General features: G+C 43.3%; 1 protein-coding gene across 1 annotated transcript in view; it reads left to right on the top strand.

Annotated features, from left to right (window-relative positions):
• The window catches only part of mtrex (Mtr4 exosome RNA helicase), a 233,156-nt gene that overhangs the window by 42,359 nt on the left and 170,962 nt on the right, over positions 1–19,835 (top strand). The window contains exons 10-11 of the mRNA XM_085971986.1: positions 2,254–2,356; positions 8,623–8,754. Coding sequence (XP_085828112.1) covers positions 2,254–2,356; positions 8,623–8,754 — 235 coding nt within the window. The remainder of the gene's footprint in view (positions 1–2,253; positions 2,357–8,622; positions 8,755–19,835) is intronic.

Below are 19,835 nucleotides of genomic sequence, written 5' to 3'. Positions count from 1 at the left end.
TTGTTCCAATGCCAATATAACTTAAATGTTGTCTCAGGTTTGCTATGGCATGCATTAGGCTAGAGAAAGTTTAATTGTGTACTGTGCAATTTCTCCAAGCGTGTGTGTTCCCAGCAACAACCAGAGTTAAATTAATGATGCAAATGTTTACATTCCAGTTGTGTCTCGCTGCTGAAGTAATACCACCATAATAAATAGAGATTTTATATATATATTTACACATATTTTGGCCCAGAATTTGCAGTCCTGATGACTGCGAACTGGCAGCGTTTGCTGTCATTTCGCCTTTGAAACTGACTGCAACGTCAGCCGTTAGCGCATGCACAGCCTAATGCGGAAATCCTGAAGTTGTAGCCTCTCATTCACTGCTCCTCCACAGGCTGGGCTGTGAGTCCCTCTTCCGCACCACCCTACCACCACACAGCCGGCAATCAGTAAATTCTCACAAATCGTGGAAACTGACAAACTTCAGCTCTTCGGCAGTAATTATGCTGTTAATTTCCCCACTAAATGTTAGACCCAAAGGAATTAGTTGTAACTGGGGGTTTTAAGTGTTTTGACTGCTAAACAAAGGTTATAGTCCTGAAAAACTAAATAAAATTTTGTGCAATGTCAAATTTATCCATTTTAATAAAAATTACAATTAAGCAAAGTAAAAAAATTTTTTTTTTTTTTTAAGTATGTTCATCTTTATTTCAGGTTTGCCTTTTCCCCATGTGAGAGCCCTAATCTTTGTTTGGCTCTTTCTAACATTTTTAAAAAGTTGGAATTTTAAGAGCTTACCCACTTCCTGGCTCATTGTGAGAATTTTGCATTTTGATTGGCTGCTTAGACAGCTTGTTGACGTCACAGCAGCTATGGGATTCCCACTATACTACATTAATTTGAGTTACATGTCGGAAAATACAGAACTTCTTGCCACAGAGATCTCGAGATCTTTGTGCGAAGTTTACTTTGGGGCCAGCGGCGAATATCTTTGCTTCGCCAGTGACTGCAAATTCCGGGCCATTATCTATATTGGGGTGGCAATTGCGGATGGAGGCTTGCTACAGGCCAACGCCTCCGAACCCCAAGAAAAGTACACACCTACCTGATTGCTCCGGAGCTTCGAAGACTTGCACCCCTGACCTGCATAAAGGCCCACATATCCCAGGGCGCATGCGGTTCACAAGCGTCCCTGGGATCAAGTGGGCCAGCCCAACCAATCGCAAAGGAGGATTCCCATTATGCTTATGGGGATTCCATTTACCTATGGAATCCCCATAAGCATAATAAGAATCCCCTAAAAAAAAACTTTCGCAGCACAAAAATTTAACTCTTCGAAAAATAAATGAAAACATTTTTAAAGGAGCCAAAAATAACCAGAACAAATTTTTAAGATTTCTGAATGTTTAAATAATTGAAAAACATTATTTTATTATTTATTTAAACCCATATGCTGGTAAAAGAAGGCCGTACGCCTGCTTTTGCCAGGAGTAAGAGTTTTGTGGGCATTCGCTGGCAGTAGTTGGGCAAATAGTCCAACTCTGCACCAGCGAATGTCCATTTCCTGCAGATGCATACAATCTGTCAAGCAGAAACTTGTCAGATCGCAAGTTCTGGGTTTTTGCGCATATGCATCACAGGCAGAAACCCAGAACTTGCGGGGCACTTAAGACTGAGTATGCTGTGCATGCGTGGTCATAGGCCCCGGAAAATCCGGGCCAATATAAATTACACTGGAATGAAGGTACAAATAGCTAACTCATTCATCTGAAATCCCCCTCTCCAATATTTTGAGAGGTGTTAACCCACTTAGAATAATTATATTTTCAGGTCATTGAAGGCCATTGAAAGCAGAAGACCTGTCAGAGATGGCTAATTGTCAAGTAAACCAAACCCAGAAGACAATGACAGCTAACTTCAATTTAACTGTAAAGTATAATAGGGGCTAATTCTAAAATAAGTACTGAGGTTGCTGGAAATTAACAAGGTCAATCAGCATCTGTGAAGAGAAAAGACATGTTCATATTTTTGGTGTGTGCACTTCATCAGAACTGGAGCAGTTTAATTTTCATTTGCTAGTTTTGATGAGAAAACACGCAAATTTAGATGTGCAAAATAATTTTGAGCTTGGAAATTGGGAAATAATTTATGGTACGACAGATGTGGATAAATGAAAATACCTTCCCTCCAGCTCCATAGCCAGTCATGATGCTAATGAGTGTTTATTCTTCAGGAAAATGCATCTAACTTTTTTTTTATATATAAAAGGGAGATTTTAGGGAAGATAACTTCGACACAGCCATGCAAGTACTGAGAGATGCCGGTGATCTTGCTAAGAGTGATTCGAAGGGGCGGAAAGGAGGAACAAAAGGTACTGAAAAATAAACTAACGTGTTTTGTTTTGTTTGCATGATCATGCAGTGAAATGTTAACTAAAAATTTAGGAGTTGTGTCTTTTAGTTGTTCTCCTGTAAACTCCCTGAACCATTTCTATTGAAGCTTGAAATCTAGTTTCTACTTAAATCTCACTTTCTGTAACTTCTGATGCATATCTGAAGTGAGACCAGTTTCTCTTATTTCTCCTCTAACCACAAGCTTCTTAAGCTCATAACTAGATGTGTTTAGAATGTACATATTGTGGCGGAGCCACTAAGGGACTCTGACCAACTGTATATAATTCCCTTTAACAATATGTTAGCTACAGCCTGAGTCTGTATCTTTGTATATACTGTTTGCATGTACAGAGAGCGTCCCTTTAAGAGCGCGGGCAAACGCGATGACGTCATGCCATTCATCACGTGATCCCCCACCGGTGGGAAAAACGTGATGACGTCATGACGCCAGCCACGGGACCGCCCAAGCAGTCCTCGTGGAGCCTCCGAACTGACTAGACCTGTATTCGTAGTTCTCGTGCATTTGTTTGTTAAACTCAGTTTGTTTTACATTAAACATCGTTTGTTTGATCGCCTGAGTCGACCTCAGTCTCTTGATAGGAACTAGACATTCCTACAATATATTCAGCAAATATTATTCAGTATAGCCCAAATTTGGTTGTGGAACTTTTGAATGCCTGACCGGCACATTTAACTTAATCCAGGTTTATAGGTCTCAAAAATAACCGTGGCTGAATTTTGGTGAAAAGTAACTTGCAGTAACTACCTCTTCATTTTGTATGCAACTATGAGGACAGATGGAATATTGGTGTATACGGTAGAATTAATGCTAAAAATACAGTTCTTTCCCTGATCTTGCTGAAATGTCCCTGTACGTTCAAAAGTCTCCCAATTATCGATAAAAATGTCGTGGTTCTTTACAGTATTCTGGCCTTCCTATACCACTGATTGTTTCTGAATCTATTACTATTGATCTGCTAAATCCATAGTCAATGGAGGGTTTTTTTGTTTTACATTTTTAAGGGGGCATGGAATAACTGCTGAGAAAAACAAGATTAAGACTAGTTTAGAAAAATGGACGTTAATGATTAGAAAGAAGTTTTAATTTGGCCAGCGCTTTAGCTCCATTCCACCATTTTTGAAATTGATTGTTTATTGATGGGGGGTGGGTTCAATGTTGTCACTGGACTTCTTGAGCACTGTGAAATGTGTTAACCTCAAGTCATTATATGGTCCCCACCACTTATGCCACCTTCGCTCTTCATGCACCATCGCACAAATGTTGCTAACCATTTGCCATCACCATAGGCGTCAATTACAAAGGCTTTTTAAATGCTGATTTTTTTTTTTTATATAGCTACATTCAGTCAACATTTAATTTGCAACGTTAACAGACGGATGTTACAACCAGAGACGCAGGTAGAACAAAGACATTATACCAGACGTTAAACTGCAAGCATGTTAAAAGTATCAGCTGATGGAAGCTGCCTTAAGTTTCCACTGCCTCCCATAGTTAACCGCGCAAACAGCTGATTGAACCTGCCTGAAGTCTCCATCAGCTGTTCGCACTGTTAACTACGGGAGGCAGTTGGAAAGTGGAGATTTCAGGTAGTTTCAATCAGCTGATAAGTTTAGCGTGCGATGAGTAGGGAAAATGCTACTATCTATTATTAAGGATGTGGTAACAGGTTACTTGGAAATTCACACTATGATTAGGCAGAATCAACACACTTTCATGAAAGGAAATTTGTGTTTGACAAATCTGTTGGAGTTCTTTGAGGGTGTAACTAGCAGGGTAAATAAGGGGGAACCAGTGGATGTATATTTGATTTTCAGAAGGGATTCGATAAGGTATTACACAAGATTAGGGCTCATGGGATTGGGTGTAATATATTAGCATGGATTGAGGATTGGTTAAAGGACAGAAAACAGAGTAGGAATGAACGGGTCATTTTTGGGATGGCAGGGTGTAACTATGGAGTGCTGCAAGGATCAGTGCTTGGGCCTCAGCTATTTATAATCTATATCAATGACTTAGATGAGGGGACCGAGTGTAAGTTTGCTGATGATACAAAGCTCGGTGGGAAAGTAAGCTGTGAGAAGGATGCAAAGAGACTGCAAAGGGATATAGTCCGGTTAAGTGGGCGCAAAGGTGGCAGATGTGAAATTATTCATTTTGGTAGGAAGAATAGAAAAGCAGAATTTTTTTTTTTTTAAAAAGGTGTAAGACGAGTAAATGTTGGTATTCAGAGGGATTTGGGTGGTCTTGCACACGAATCACAATGTTAACAGGCAGGTACAGCAAGCAATTAGGAAAGGAAATGGTAAGTTAGCCTTTATTGCAAGGGGGTTGGAGTACAAGAGTAAGGAAGTCTTGCTGCAATTACATAGGGGTTTGGTGAGACCACACCTGGAATACAGTGCACAGTTTTGGAAAGATATACTTGCCTTAGAGGGGATGCAACAAAGGTTCACTAGATTGATTCCTGGGATGAGAGGGTTGTCCTATGAGGGGAGAGATTGAGTGGAATGGATCTATATTCTCTGGAGTTTAGAAAAATGAAAGCTGATCTCATTGAAACTTATAAAATTCTTATAGAGCTTGACAGGATAGATGCTGAGAGGCTATTTCTCCTGGCTGGAGAGTCTAGTACTAGGGGTCATAGTCTCAGGTTAACGTGTCGACCATTTAGGTCTGAGATGAGGCGAAATAGATTCTTGGGCACTTTGGGAATTAAGGGAAATGATGGTGGAGCCCAGCATTTGAGTGCAAAAGACAAGGCTGAAGCGTTTGAAACCATCTTCAGCCAGAAGTGCCGAGTGAATGATCCATTTCGGCCTCCTCCTGAGGTGCCCACCATCATAAATGCCAGTCTTCAGCCAATTTGATTCACTCCACGTGATATCAAGAAACGGCTGAGCACACTGGATACAGCAAAGGCTATGGGCCCCGACAATATCCCAGCTGTCGTGCTGAAGACTTGTGCTCCAGAACTAGCCACACCTCTAGCCAAGCTGTTCGAGTACAGCTACAACACTGGCATCTATCCAACAATGTGAATAACTGCCCATATGTTCTGTCCACAAAAAGCAGCACAAATTCAATCCGGCCAATTACCGCCCCATCAGTCTACTCTCGATCATCAGCAAAGTGATGGAAGGTGTCGTCGACAGTGCTGTCAAGCGGCACTTACCAATAACCTGCTCACTGATGCCCAGTTTGGATTTCGCCAAGACCACTCGGCTCCAAACTTCATTACAGCCTTGGTCCAAACATGGACAAAGGAACTGAATTCCAGAGGTGAGGTGAGAGTGACTGCCCTTGACATCAAGGCAGCATTTGACCGAGTGTGGCATCAAGGAGCCCCAGTAAAACTGAAGTCAATGGGAATCAGGGGGGAAAACTCTCCACTGGCTGGAGTCATATCTAGCACAATGGAAAATGGTTGTGCTGGTTGGAGGTCAATCATCACAGCCCCAGGATATTGCTGCAGGAGTTGCTCAGGCCAGTGTCCTGGGCCCAACCATCTTCAGCTGCTTCATCAATGACCATCCCTCCAACATAAGATCAGAAATGGGGATGTTTGCCGATGACTGCACAGTGTTCAGTGCCATTCGCAACGCCTCAGATAATGAAGCAGTCCATGCCTGCATGTAACAAGACCTGAACGACATTCAGGCTTGGGCTGATAAGTGGCAGGTAACATTTGCACCACAGAAGTGCCAGGCAATGACTATTCCAACAAGCGAGAGTCTAACCACCGCCCCATGACATTCAACGGCATTACCATCGCCGAATCCCCCACCATCAACATCCTGGGGGTCACCATTGACCAGAAACTTAACTGGACCAGCCACACACATACTGTGGTAACAAGAGCAGGTCAGAGGCTGGGTATTCTGCGGCAAGTGTCTCGCCTCCTGACTCCCCAAAGCAATTCCACCATCTACAAGGCACAAGTAAGGAGTGTGATGGAATACTCTCCACTTGCCTGGATGAGTGCAGCTCCAACAACACAAGAAGCTCGACATCATCCAGGACAAAGCAGCCCGCTTGATTGGCACCCAATCAACCACCTTAAACATTCACTCCTTCCACCACTGGCATACTGTGGCTGCAGTGTGTACCATCTACAAGATGCACTGCAGCGACTCACCAAAGCTTCTTCGGCAGCACCTCCAAAACCCGAGATCTCTTCCACCTAGAAGGACAAGGGCAGCAGGCGCATGGGATCACCACCACCTCCAAGTCCTCTTCGAAGTCACACACCATCCTGACTTGGAAATATATCGTCATTCCTTCATCGTCGCTGGGTCAAAATCCTGGAACTCCCTCCCTAACAGCACTGTGGGAGTACCTTCACCACACGGACTGCAGCAGTTCAAGAAGGCGGCTCACCACCACCTTCTCGAGGGCAATTAGGGATGGGCAATAAATGCTGGCGTTGCCAGCGATGCCCAGATCCCATGAACAAATAATTTTTTTTAACGTGGAGTTGATGTAGACTCGAGGGGCCATATGGCCTACCCCTCCTATTTCTTGCGTTCTTAGTTTAACCTCTGCTGCAATGTCTTGGTTCATTCAGATGGATTTACCTGCCACTGAATATAGCGGGGAAATCATGTTAGCATGAATGTACCTGCTATATGCAACGGGGATTGTACTCCAAAACAAATGATAGTGCTATGTAAACGCAGGCATTATAAACAAAACACTTTGCATTGATAAGCTGCTGATTTTTAAAATGAATTCATATCTGATCCTTTTAATATTATACCCAACCAACCATACAGTAGTAACCCTTTGGTAAATATTTTTGAGAAAGTAAATGCAATCTTGTGGTTTGTGCGAACAAAATTCCTTACATCCTTGACCCCAGCTGTAAAACACTTTGGTCAGAATGCAGTGTTTTCTTCCCTGTTGCAGATGTTGTTCTCCACATGACCAAATTAAACTTATGAATAAGTGTCGAAACATTAGTGTACTACTGATGTTAATTACTTGACGGGAGCGCCTAATTGGGAACATTTTACACTGGGACTAACTGTATTGCTCTTCGCAAGAGCCGGCGCAGGCTCGATCGGCCAAATGGCCTCCTTCTGTGCTTTACTATTCCATGATTTTATGATTCAATGCATCCAATGTTGGTAACCAGCACTCATGTGTTGGACACAGCATAATCAGCTGAAAGATAAACTGAGCCTCACATCTAACTCCAATTGATGAATAAAGTCTTCTCTGTCTGGTGAAATGAATTTGGGTAGTCTAAATTCAGTTCCGACTGGACCCGGTGCAGCATAATAAAACTGCCCCTTGCTAAATTGGCAATCTTGCTCAGAGAGGCTTGTGGGAGAAATGGAAACATGACACACTTAGCCAAGAGGGTTCTTTTGAGTTTGTCGCTGACTTGCATTGTTGCAGCTTTATTCTGCATCTAGGTATGCTATACCTGATCTGGGGATCTCCATTGCTTGGCACTAACATCCTTCACCTTGATCAGCAGGAAATTCGTAGGATAAAACAAAAAACTTAATTGACAGAATGATAGTCACATTTACCACATCAGCATTATAAAGTCCTCTGTTGGTAAGGTTGACAAATTGTGAACATTTTTCTGGTATCGACCAGGACATGTTCTTAAAATTAATTTCTATGATTGAAACCAAGAAGCCACAGATTAAAAAGCTGCATTCTCGAGGGTAATTGTTACAAATGCCCGTGCTAAGTCAGTGTAATTTGTATCGTATGGTGAATCACAATCTCCTGACTGAGCGCCAGTAGCAAAATATACTTGTAGGTGCAAGTGAAGGGAGAGTTTAATCAAGCAATCATTTTAGATATGAGTGAATTTTTATGGTCAGCCAAATGCTACGTCCAAATTACTGTGGAAGAAAACATCATTCTCCATTAATAATGAAATTGTGTTTCCGAGTTTATGGAAAAACCTGTTCCTTTCTGTTGATGGTTTATACTTTGTTAGAAAATGTGGTATTGTGTGTTTTGCTCTGAACTCACAAACTATAATTGTAACATTAGTTATACTGTACTTGTGTTGCTTAGATGCATATTTTAAACTCGGTGACTGTTAGAAATTGGAGCTTATTTACTTTCGAACAGTTTGAAAATTTGATCCCCCATCTCCCCACCAAAAGGTGGGGTTGACTTATTTTAGTGCATCTTAGTCTTATTAACCATATTGATGCATGTTAAGTTTTCGTAAAATGCTGTTATTCTGACTTGTAGGACCATCAAACGTATTCAAGATTGTAAAGATGATTATGGAAAGGAATTTTCAGCCTGTTATCATCTTTAGCTTCAGCAAGAAAGACTGTGAGGCATATGCTCTGCAGATGTCCAAACTCGACTTCAATACAGGTACGAGTACTTTACAAGGTTAAACATTTTAATTCTAGAGTAATGCTGAACATTGTTCAAAGAAATGCAGTAAGTATATATTAGAGAAAATTTTCAACTATTTTTCTAATTTAATGGTAGCTGTTAAATGTAACATTTATTCCAAAAGGGTAACTAGATAACTCACGAGCTGCATAAGTATCTTTTTGCTCATGAACCTCCAATGGCCTTGTCATGGTTGGTTAGAGGAAGTGGTGTTTTATTTAGTTGTTGTTGTAACAGGCTCAGAGGTTACAGTACCACCACTGGAGCAAGTAAAAATAGGTGTTTTTGTAATACTGGTTTTAGAGCTTGCCGTGCCATCTTTGGAGGAAGTAAGAATAGTAGGTGTTCGCATCGTTGGCCCGGAATTTGCGGTCAGCAGTAAAGTGAAGGTGTTCATTGCTGGCCCCTAAGTACGCTCCTCACAAGGATCTCTCAATCCCTATGTCGAGAATTTCGGGTTTTTCAACCTTCAATTCAATTCAACGGACTTGGGCGGGGATTCCCTTGTTCGAACTGCTGTGACGTCAACTGGCTTCAAGGACGCAAGTAAGCGCTTAAAATTCTAACTTTTTAAAATAGAGAGAGCCAAAGAAAGATTGGGGCTCTCATGGGGAAAAGGCAAACCTGAAGTGATGATGGACAAATTTTTTTTTTAACTCAATTTTTTGTGAAAAGTTTCTTTAATTTTCATTTTTATTAAAATGGACAAATTTCACACTGCACAATATTAAAATGAGTTTTCCAGGCCCTTAACATTTGTTTAGCAGTCAATATGCTGTTAAAACCCCAGTTACACCTAATCCCTTTGGGTCTAACTTTTTGTGGATAATTTAACAGCGTAATTACTGCGGAAGAGCTGACTTTTTCATCAGTTTCAATGATTTGGCTGATTACACAGATTGCCGGCTCTGGAAGGAGAGGTGGGGCACAGTGCAGCCTGATTCGGAGCCATCAGTGACTGACTGCAACTTGGGGATTTCCGCATGCGCCAAATCCCGAAGTTGTGGTCAGTTTCAAAGGCTGAATGATGGCGAACGCTTACAGTTTGCCATCATACCGACCACAAATTCCTGGCCGTTGTGTTAACTGTTAATTTCAATAAACGGGGTATGACTATTACGAACTCAAGAACTTCAATAATAAAAAGGGTACATCTGGTGTGCATCTTAATATGCTGGAAGCTTCCGATACGCAGTCTGAAATTGACATGCACATTCCAATCTGCAAAGTTCCTTGACCAAACAATAATTATACTGTGATTGACCTGAGGATCTGTTTGTTTAACAACAAATCAAATCAAATCAAATCAACTTTTATTGTCATTGTTAGTGCACAAGTGCAGTAGAATGAAATGGAGGCTTGCGGCTCCCGAGAGTGTACATTTGGATTAAGACATTTAAACATTCAACATACATTCGGCTTGTAGTATATTAACATAAATATAACCATAATAAAGTGCATCGGCAGATGTGCAGGCTTTAGAGTTTATTTGTGGAGTTCAGGAGGATGACAGCCCTGGGAAAGAAGCTGTTCCTAAATCTGGTCGTACGGGTGCGAATGCATCTGTAGCGTCTCCCGGATGGCAGGAGGGCGAACAGACTGTGGCTGGGGTGGGTAGGGTCTTTGATGATGGACCGTGACCTCCGTAGACAGCGTTTCTGGTATATGTGCTCTATGGTCGGTAGCCGGGTGCCGGTAATGCGTTGGGCAGTTTTGACTACCCGCTGCAGGGCTTTCCGGTCATAGTAGCTACAGCTGCCATACCATACTGTGATACAGTTTGTCAGGATGCTCTCTATAGTTGGACAATTGGACTCTTGTGGCATTAAAGGGATACACCCACTGTTAGATAGTTTGAGTCTGTGTCAGATATTCTCAGACTTGGTATAAGTGTTAGCGATGATCAGGAGTATGCCTTTACTGCCCAATATCTAGTTAGATGTTTGTGTGACTCAGGAGCTATAACAATTCACAGAATCACAGGAACCCCACAGTGCAGATAGAGGCCATTTCGGCCCATCGAGCCTGCACTGACACATATCCCACCCGATCCCCGTAACCCTTACACCAACACATATCCCACCCTATCCCTGTAACCCCAACAATTGTGCATACTGGAGGCTGTAATCTTGCAGGTGTCACCGCATGCGTTTCTACTATATTTTGGGAGGTTGACTGAAAAGCCCTTTAGAGTCATAACGGCACAGAAGGAGGCCATTCGGCCCATCGAGTCTGTGCCGGCTCTCTGTAGAACAATCCAGTCAGTCCCATTTCCCCGCTCTATCCCCGTAGCCCTGCAAGTTTATTTCCCTCAAGTGCCTATCCAGTCTCCCCTTGAAAACATTGAGTGTCTCCACTTCCACCACTTCCGTCGACACCGAATTCTAGGTCCTCACCACTCGCTGCTTAAAAAAGTTTTCCCTCACATCCCCCCTGTATCTCTTGCTGAAAACCTTAAATCTGTGTCCCCTAGTCCTTGTACCGTCAACTAATGGGAACAGCCTTTCCCCGTCAAGCCTATCCAAACCCGCCATAATCTTGTACACCTCTATCAAATCACCCCTCAACCTCCTTTGCTCTACTGAAAACAAATCCAGCTTCTCCAACCTGTCCTTGTAGCTAAGATCCCCCATCCCCGGAACCATTCTGGTAAATCTCCTCTGCACCCTCTCAAGTGCCTTCACATCCTTCCTAAAGTGTGGTAACCAGAACTGGACGCAATACTCCAGTTGTGGCCTAACCAGCGCTTTATAAAGGTTCAGCATAACTTCTCTATTTTTGTACTCAGTACCTCTATTTATGAAGCCCAAGATCCCATATGCTTTGCTAACCACTCTCTCAATATGTCCCGCCACCTTCAGGGACCTATGCACATTAACTCCCAGGTCCCCCTGTTCCTGCACACTCTTTAAAACTGTGCCATTAAGTGTATATTGCCTCTCCCTGTTCCTTCTGCCAAAATGCATCACCTCACACTTCTCTCTATTAAATTCCATCTGCCACTTGTCTGCCCATTCTGCTTGCATTTCTATGTCCTGTTGCAGTCGATTAGTATCATTCCCACTGTTTGCCACACCCGCAAGTTTGGTGTCATCGACAAATTTAGAAATTCTACTCTGTATTCCAATATCCAGGTCACATTTATATATAAAGCAGTGGCCCCAGCACTGACCCTTGGGGAACACCACTGTCTACCATCCTCCAGCCATTTACCACAACTCGCTGTTTTCTGTCCTTAAGCCAATTCCTTATCCAAGCTGCCACTGACCCACCTATTCCATGAGCCTCAATTTTGTTATTCAACTTTCTATGTGGTACTTTCGAACGCCTTCTGAAAATCCATGCAGACAACATCCATTGCATTCCCTTCATCAATCCTCCCTGTTACTTCATCAAAAAATTCAATTCGATTCGTCAAACACGATCTGCCTTTTACAAATCCGTGTTGGCTCTCCTTAATTAGCTTAAACCTCTCCAAGTGAATGTTCATTTTTTTCCTTGATTATTGTTTCTAAAACTTTACCCACCACTGATGTTAAACTGACCAGCCTATAGTTACTAGGATTGTCCTCACACCCTTTCTTGAACAATGGTGTCACACTTGCCACTTTCTAATCCTCAGGCACCACCCCCGCATCTAGGGAAGATTGGAAAATTACGGCAAGCCCTTCCGCTATATTCCCCTCCCCAATTCCCTTTGCAACCTGGGATGCAAGCTATCTGGACCAGGCGACTTATCCACTCTAAGCATACCCAGCCTTTCTAGTACATCCTGTCTTATCAGTTTTCACCCCTTCCATTGCTTCTACCTTTTCTACTTTTACCGATTATTTGTCCGCATCCACCTCCTTAGTAAATACCGATACACAGTACTCATTGAGTATTCTAGCCTTGCCCTGCACCTCTAAGCATATATCACCTTCTTTGTCCCTAATAGGCCCCACCCCGCCTCTTACTACCCGCTTACTGTTTACATGCCTGTCGAAGATTTTTGGGTTCCCTTTTATGTTAACCGCCATTCTACTCTCATATTCTCTCTTTGCCAATCTTATTTTCATCTTCACACCCCCTCTCAACTTATTGTATTTGGTCTGATTCTCCCTTGAAGAATTCACCTGACATGAATCATAGATGTTTTTTTGTTTCATCATCTTCTCTATCTCCCTTGTCATCCAAGGAGCCCTTGCTTTGGTCCCCTTACCCTTCCCTCTTATTGGAATGTACCTAGCCTGTACTTGGAACATCTCCTCCTTAAAGATCACCCATTGTTCTGTTACAGTTTTTCCTGTCAGTCTTTGGTTCCATTTTACCCTGGCTAGATTCTTTCACATCCCATTGAAGTTAGCCCTATTCCAGTTTAGAAGTTCCACTCTAGATTGTTCCTTGCTCCTCTCCATTGCTAATCTAAATCTTACGATACGATGATCATTCATACCCAAGTGTTCTCCCACAGACTCTTGGTCGACCTGGCCCATCTCATTCCCCAGCACCAGATCCAGCAAAACCTCTTTCCTAGTTGGGCCAAGAAGATACTGGTCAAGGAATTTCTCCTGAACACATTTCAGAAATTCCTCCCCCCTCCTTTCCCTTTACCCGAGTGTTATCCCAATTGATATTTGGGTAATTAAAGTCCCCCAATATCACCACTCTATAGCTCTTGCATATCTCTGCGATTTCCTTGCAGATTTGCTCCTCTACCTCCCTCTCACTATTTGGAGGCCTTCAGTGCGATGAGGCCAACTGTAAAGCAACAAACTGGCTTATTTTACTTGTAATATATGAATGCACAGAATGCTGTTTTCCTTTAGGTATAGGCCGACCTCTCTTTACAAGTCAGCATCTCTGAATTTATTGGCACTATCTTTAGGAAATGAGACCCCTCTGCTTCTGACGTTTTCAGACTCAAACCTGCAGTCTGTCTTTCGGTGACAGGACCCTCCACCACGTCTGCATTGAAGATTGGCTCGCGGAGCTGCCAATCAAAGCTACCACATTGAAAGAGAAACCTCTGCTCCTGCCCCTTCAGGTTAGGGTCGCCTTGGCAACAGTATTGCCTGATTTGCTAAGACCCCCGTTGGTGCTTCTGAATGGAAAGCAATCAAACATTATAGGTGCAAACCCCGCTGGAATGCGCTACACCACCCCAGTTGTCTCAAACAAAATGCGGCTGAGAGACTACACTATTCTGATGGCTACTTTGTCTCATACCCCAGCTAAAGGTCTTAATTAACATCTTGACTAACTGGAATGCCTTCCAGGCCAAATAGGTAAACATTTCAAAATGTGACAGCGCCACCTGATTTGCTGTTTAAAATGGGACCTGTAGCTCCCTGCTTGTCCCTTGTTCAAGAGCTTTCTTTAAAATTCATTCATTGCTGCAATAAAGCAGAGATTTCCATAGTAGGAAAATACTATAGACTTGGAAATGTTTTTGTGGCGGGAAGGGAAAAATTCTTTTTCCGTAGTTTCATTGCACGCCCCCTCCCCCCCCCCCCCCCACCCCTCAGTTTTCTCTTCGTGCTGCCTTTGCCCCACTGTAGACTTGTGCTTTACCCCTTCCTTGCTGCCTCCTACTGTCTCTTGAGATTCCCATTTTCCCTGAGAGTCCATACTTTCTCCCTCATTCACCCTCCCTCGCTGCCCAATGCCTCTGTCTTTTTCCAGTCCCTTGTGGCAGCTGCCGTCATTCCAGTGCCGAGTAGCTGTCTATTCCCCATCCACTAGTTTAACTAGCCACTAGTTTAAATATCCACTCCCTCCACCATCAGTGTACCGTGGTTACAGTATGTTCTAGCTACTGGAAGCACTGCAACAACTCACCATGGCTTCTTCGGCGTCACCTCTCAAACCCGCAACCTCCACCACCTAGAACACCAAGTCTCCAAGTTTCACTCCAAGATGCACCATCCTGACTTGGACATATATCGCTGTTTTTTCATTGTCGCTGGATCAAACTCCTAGAACTCCCTACTTAACAGCATTGTGGGAGTACCTTCACCACATGGACTGCAACAGTTCAAGAAAAAGGCACCTTCTCAAAGGCAACTAGGGATGGGCATTAAATGCTGGCCTTGCCAGTGACTCCCAACATCCAGAAGAATAAATATAAATAAAATTCTTTCCTCATATATTTGTTTTCCTCCTTGAGTAGATGCTGAGTATCAGTATTGGAACTAGTGTTTGTTCAATCCAATTGCATGAGAATTTTTAAGAACAGGAAAGGCCATTGTGATCAACCAGTTCATTTAATTTTTATATAGATCAGCCCCACTTACTTGACATCTCATCAGATTTCCTAATCCTTTTTCTCCAGAAAGTAATTGATCCATAAAATTATTTATATTTTCTACTTCAGTGGGCTTCCTTTAAAACTCTGTTGTCCATTGAGTGAAAAGATTCTCCCCTTACTCCTAATTTCTTAATTTTTTAACTTGTACTGCCTGGTATTTGAATCCTTTCCTTTAGTAAACAATTAGTCTGGATGACTTTTCCTTCGACAACTTGGAAAGTTGGCCACCTCAAAGCCTCCCCTTTTCCAGAATAAAGTTGAGCAAATACCTGAAGCTTTCTTCATAACTTAAATTCCCAATAACTTTTAAGTTACTCTTTAGTCCCATGAACTTTGCTGCAGTTAATACGACAGGTATTGCAATGCTTCCTCTAGATAGACTTTAATCTGTAGTTATTTAAAATTAGAAAACTATTGAACACTGCTAAAATGTTATTTATGCATTATCTGTACTAATGCAATAGTGGCAACAAAATATATGATTGTTGAAGAGCAATCCAATTTTAGGGAAGGCACATGGGAGGGGAAGAAGGATAGCTCAAGACGGCAAGGTTTATGGCATATGTTGTAGATCAGACACATGTAAAAGTGTACACGGTTATGAAGTAATATTCGAGCCACACAAGTGCCAGGCAATGACCACCTCCAAGACGAGAAATTCTAACCATCTCCCCTTGACATTCAACGGCATTACCATTGCCGAATCCCCCAACATCAACATCCTAGGGGGTCACCATTGACCAGAAACTTAACTGGACCAGCCACATAAATACTGTGGCTACAAGAGCAGGTCAGAGGCTGGGTATTCTGTGGTGAGTGACTCACCACGTGACTCCCCAAAGCCTTTCCACCATCAACAATCACAAGTAAGGAGTGTGATGGAATACTCTCCACTTGCCTGGATGAGTGCAGCTCCAACAACACTCAAGAAGCTTGACACCATCCAGGACAAAGCAGTCCGCTTGATTGGCACCCCATCCACCACCTTAGACATTCACTCCCTCCACCACCGGCGCACCATGTCTGCAGTGTGTACCATCTACAAGATGCAGAAACTTGCCAAGGCTTCTTCGAAATCACCTCCCAAACCCGCGACCTCTACCACCTAGAAAGGCGAGGGCAGCAGGTGCACGGGAACACCACCACTTCCAAGTCACACACCATCCTGACTTGAAAATATATTGCTGTTCCTTCATCGTCACTGGGTCAAAATCCTGGAACTCCCTCCCTAACAGCACTATGGGAGTACCTTCACCACATGAACAGCGGTGGTTCAAGTAGGTGGCTCACCACCACCTTCTCAAGGGTAGTTAGGGATGGGCAATAAATGCTGACGTTGCCAGCGGCGTCTACATCCCATGAATGGATTAAAAAAAAAGTTTTATTTGCTCTTGGGATGTGAGCAACGCTGGCAAGGCAATATTTATTGTCTATCGGGAGGGCATTAAGTGTCGACCTGTATGTGATTGGGGGTTCTGTGGAGTCACCAGGCAGATTCTCTTCACTGAATCAGTTGGGTTTTTATTACAGCTCTCAATTTTCAGGTGCCAGCCCATTAATTACCAGATTTATTGAACTAATCTTAACAATTTGCTATGATGGGAATTGAACATATGACTTCTACGTTGCTGATTCAGTGCGATAATTGCTGCACTGCTGTGCCCAGTCAGAATTTTAGATTTAATAACTGTAAATATGATGTACAGGTAGACTACCCTTTATCCAGACTTCCGAAAACCGAAACCCTCTAAAAACCGAAGGTTTTTTCGTTCAGCGTAAGTCGTGCGTACGACTTACGCTGAACGAAAAAACCTTCGGTTTTTAGAGGGTTCCGGTTGCGGAAGTTCGGATAAAGGGTAAGTCGTGCGCATGACCCCCCGCCGACCGCCCCGACAACCGCCAGCCGCCGACCCCGACAACCGCCGACCCCGCCAGCCCCGACAACCGCCGACCCCCCCGCCGGCCCCGACAACCGCCGACCCCCCCCCCCGCGGACCCCGCCAGCCCCGACAACCGCCGACCCCGCCAGCCGCCGACCCCCCCGCGGCCCCGACAACCGCCGACCCCGCCAGCGGACCCCGCCAGCCCCGACAACCGCGGACCCCGCCAGCCCCGACAACCGCGGACCCCGCCGGCCCCGACAACCGCCGACCCCCCCCGCGGACCCCGCCAGCCCCGACAACCCCGACTGACTTACGCTGAGCGTAAGTCGTGCGCACGACCCCCCGCCGACCCACCTTCCGAAATTCTCCTTTATCCGAAACTCGGCTGGTCCCGAGGTTTTCGGATAAAGGATAGTCTACCTGTAATGCCTTTTCTGGAACCGGTTAATAAATATACATTTTAAAGATAAGTATTCTGTTTAGTAAATGTGCTAAACTGGTCTAGTTGTTGGGGGAACAAACTGGATACCTGGCAAGGAGTTGCTTTATAGCTTATGGGAGGGGAGAGGTTATGTGATGGGATGTTAGTAACGGGAACCCTGAAAACATCTGGTTGCATTTGCTTTGGATCATTGCATGTGGTATGTGAAGAAAACCCAGATTGCAAACTTTTTACTCTTGAGTATTTTAGCTTTTGTTCTAGACATATGAGTGAACTTTAGCAAAATAAGTCTTTAACTTAAGCGGTTTTATACATGTTTACATGGACTGTAAATTCATTTTTCTGTTGTTAATGCATTTTGAATCATTATTGCATAATACTTGGTGGAGTCACAAATTTTGCTGCTGTCAGTAATTTAATTGTGTGGTTAGTGTGTAATAATTTGTTATATTGCGTGCATAAATACATGCTTGCCTCATCTCCTCCTGCTCCTTTAGACCTTTATGTGTAAGGATGCTGCCAAGTCAGACTGTGTGCAGCATATTTTTAATACAATAAATATGCAATTTGTTTTCTGCCAGTGGTAATGATCCAACATTATATTTTCTTCCCTTTAACAGTTCTATTGATACAAGCTAAATAAAATATCTGAGTGCCAAGTAATTTAAATAACTTGGATTTCATGATTAGTTTCTTGAATCTAGCAGTATCCATCTGGTGCCCTTAGTGCTGCTGGGAGTTGGGTCTTATATTGAAATCTTTATTCTAGTAAGTTAGAGATGGCTGGAAATTTAAACTGTATGACGTATTGGAGAAATATAGCGCTGGTGAAACCATCTGTTGGCTTAGCAGTGTTATGAATCACCTTTGCTTCATTGGAGTTCTTGAGCCATTGTGATTGTGGGTTTTTTCAGGGGCAGGAGGAAAGAAACATAGAAAACATAGAAAAATAGGAGCAGGAGGAGGCCATTCAGCCCTTTGAGCCTGCTCCACCATTCAATATGATCATAGTTGATCCTCTATCTCAACACTGCTCTCTCCTCATACCCCTTGATCCTTGATGCCTTTTGTGTCTAGAAATCTATCTATTTCCTTCTTAAATATATTCAGTGACTTGGCCTCCACAGCCTTCTGTGGCAGAGAATTCCACAGGTTCACCACCCTCTGAGTGAAGACATTTCTCCTCACCTCAGTCCTAAATGTCCGACCCCGTATCCTGAGACTGTGACCCCTGGCTCTAGACCCCGCCAGCCAGGGGAAACATCCTCCCTGCATCTAGTCTGTCTAGCCCTGTCAGAATTTTATACGTTTCAATGAGATCCCCTCTCATTCATCTAAACTCTAGTGAATACAGGCCTAGTCGACCCAATCTCCCCTGCCATCCCAGGAATCAGTCTGGTGAACCTTCGCTGCACTGTGACAGAAGTGTTTAAAATTATGAAAGGATAGCACAGGGTAGATAGAAGTAGGATAGCAAAATACTGCAGATGTTGGAAATCCGAAATAACAACAGAAAATGCTGGAAAAACTCAGCAGGTCAGGCAACATCCGTGGAGAGAAATTTGCAGGCCATAGATACAAGAGTAAATGTAAGAGATTTAGAATTGAGGGTAGGAGGAACTGTTTTACACCGAGAATTATGGGTTTGTGGAATTCACTTCCAGTGTTGGTAGCAAAGGCAGCAAATATGTCAACACTGAGGATTAGATTGGATAGATAGAAGAAGGGATATGAATAGGGTGTGTAAATCTGATTAGGATTATTTGCTTGCACAGTGAGTAAACACCAACATTGACTGGCAGGCGTAATGGCCCGTTTCCGTGTTGTAGCTTCTGTATAGAATGCTTTGCTGCACCACTGGGTGGTAATTTGTATCTTTGTTTGAGAGAAGAGTAAAAGTAGAGTGTTAACTTAAAAGAAACATGAAAATACTCTGTCAAAGTGTTGACAAGAAACAAAAAACTGACTTAGTAATGGCTAGTTGCAATAAAGGGGGGGTGGGGGGGAAGCGGGGCGGGGTGGAGTGGTGAGTATGTGCCACAGAATTGACAGTATTTTAACTCTTTTTACAACATTTGTCGAAGTATTTCAATGATTTCTCCAATGGCTCAGCAAGTTTAACCAGTGAGTAGCTGAACCATATCAGGAAGATAATTGCAAAATACTGCAGATGCTGGAAATCTGAAATAACAACAGAAAATGCTGGAAATACTCAGCAGGCCAGGCAGCATCCGTGGAGAGAGAAACAGAGTTAACGTTTCAGGTCTGGGACCCTTCATCAGAACTGGAAAAAGCTGGCGATGTAACAGATATTAAGCAGGTGCAGAGACAGGGGGGGCGGGGGGGTGTTGGGAGGGGAGGAAGAAATAGAAAGAATATCCTGTACTTTTGTAAGAGGCAGGAAAGATAAAATGTTGCAAATGGGAATGGCAAAAATCATACT

The sequence above is a fragment of the Somniosus microcephalus genome, chromosome 2 (assembly GCF_052327205.1).
Source record: "Somniosus microcephalus isolate GS21.2 chromosome 2, FLI_Smic_1.0, whole genome shotgun sequence".
Taxonomy (NCBI): domain Eukaryota; kingdom Metazoa; phylum Chordata; class Chondrichthyes; order Squaliformes; family Somniosidae; genus Somniosus; species Somniosus microcephalus.
The sequence above is the reverse complement of the archived record's forward strand: the minus strand, read 5'-3'. Positions and strand labels throughout refer to the sequence as shown.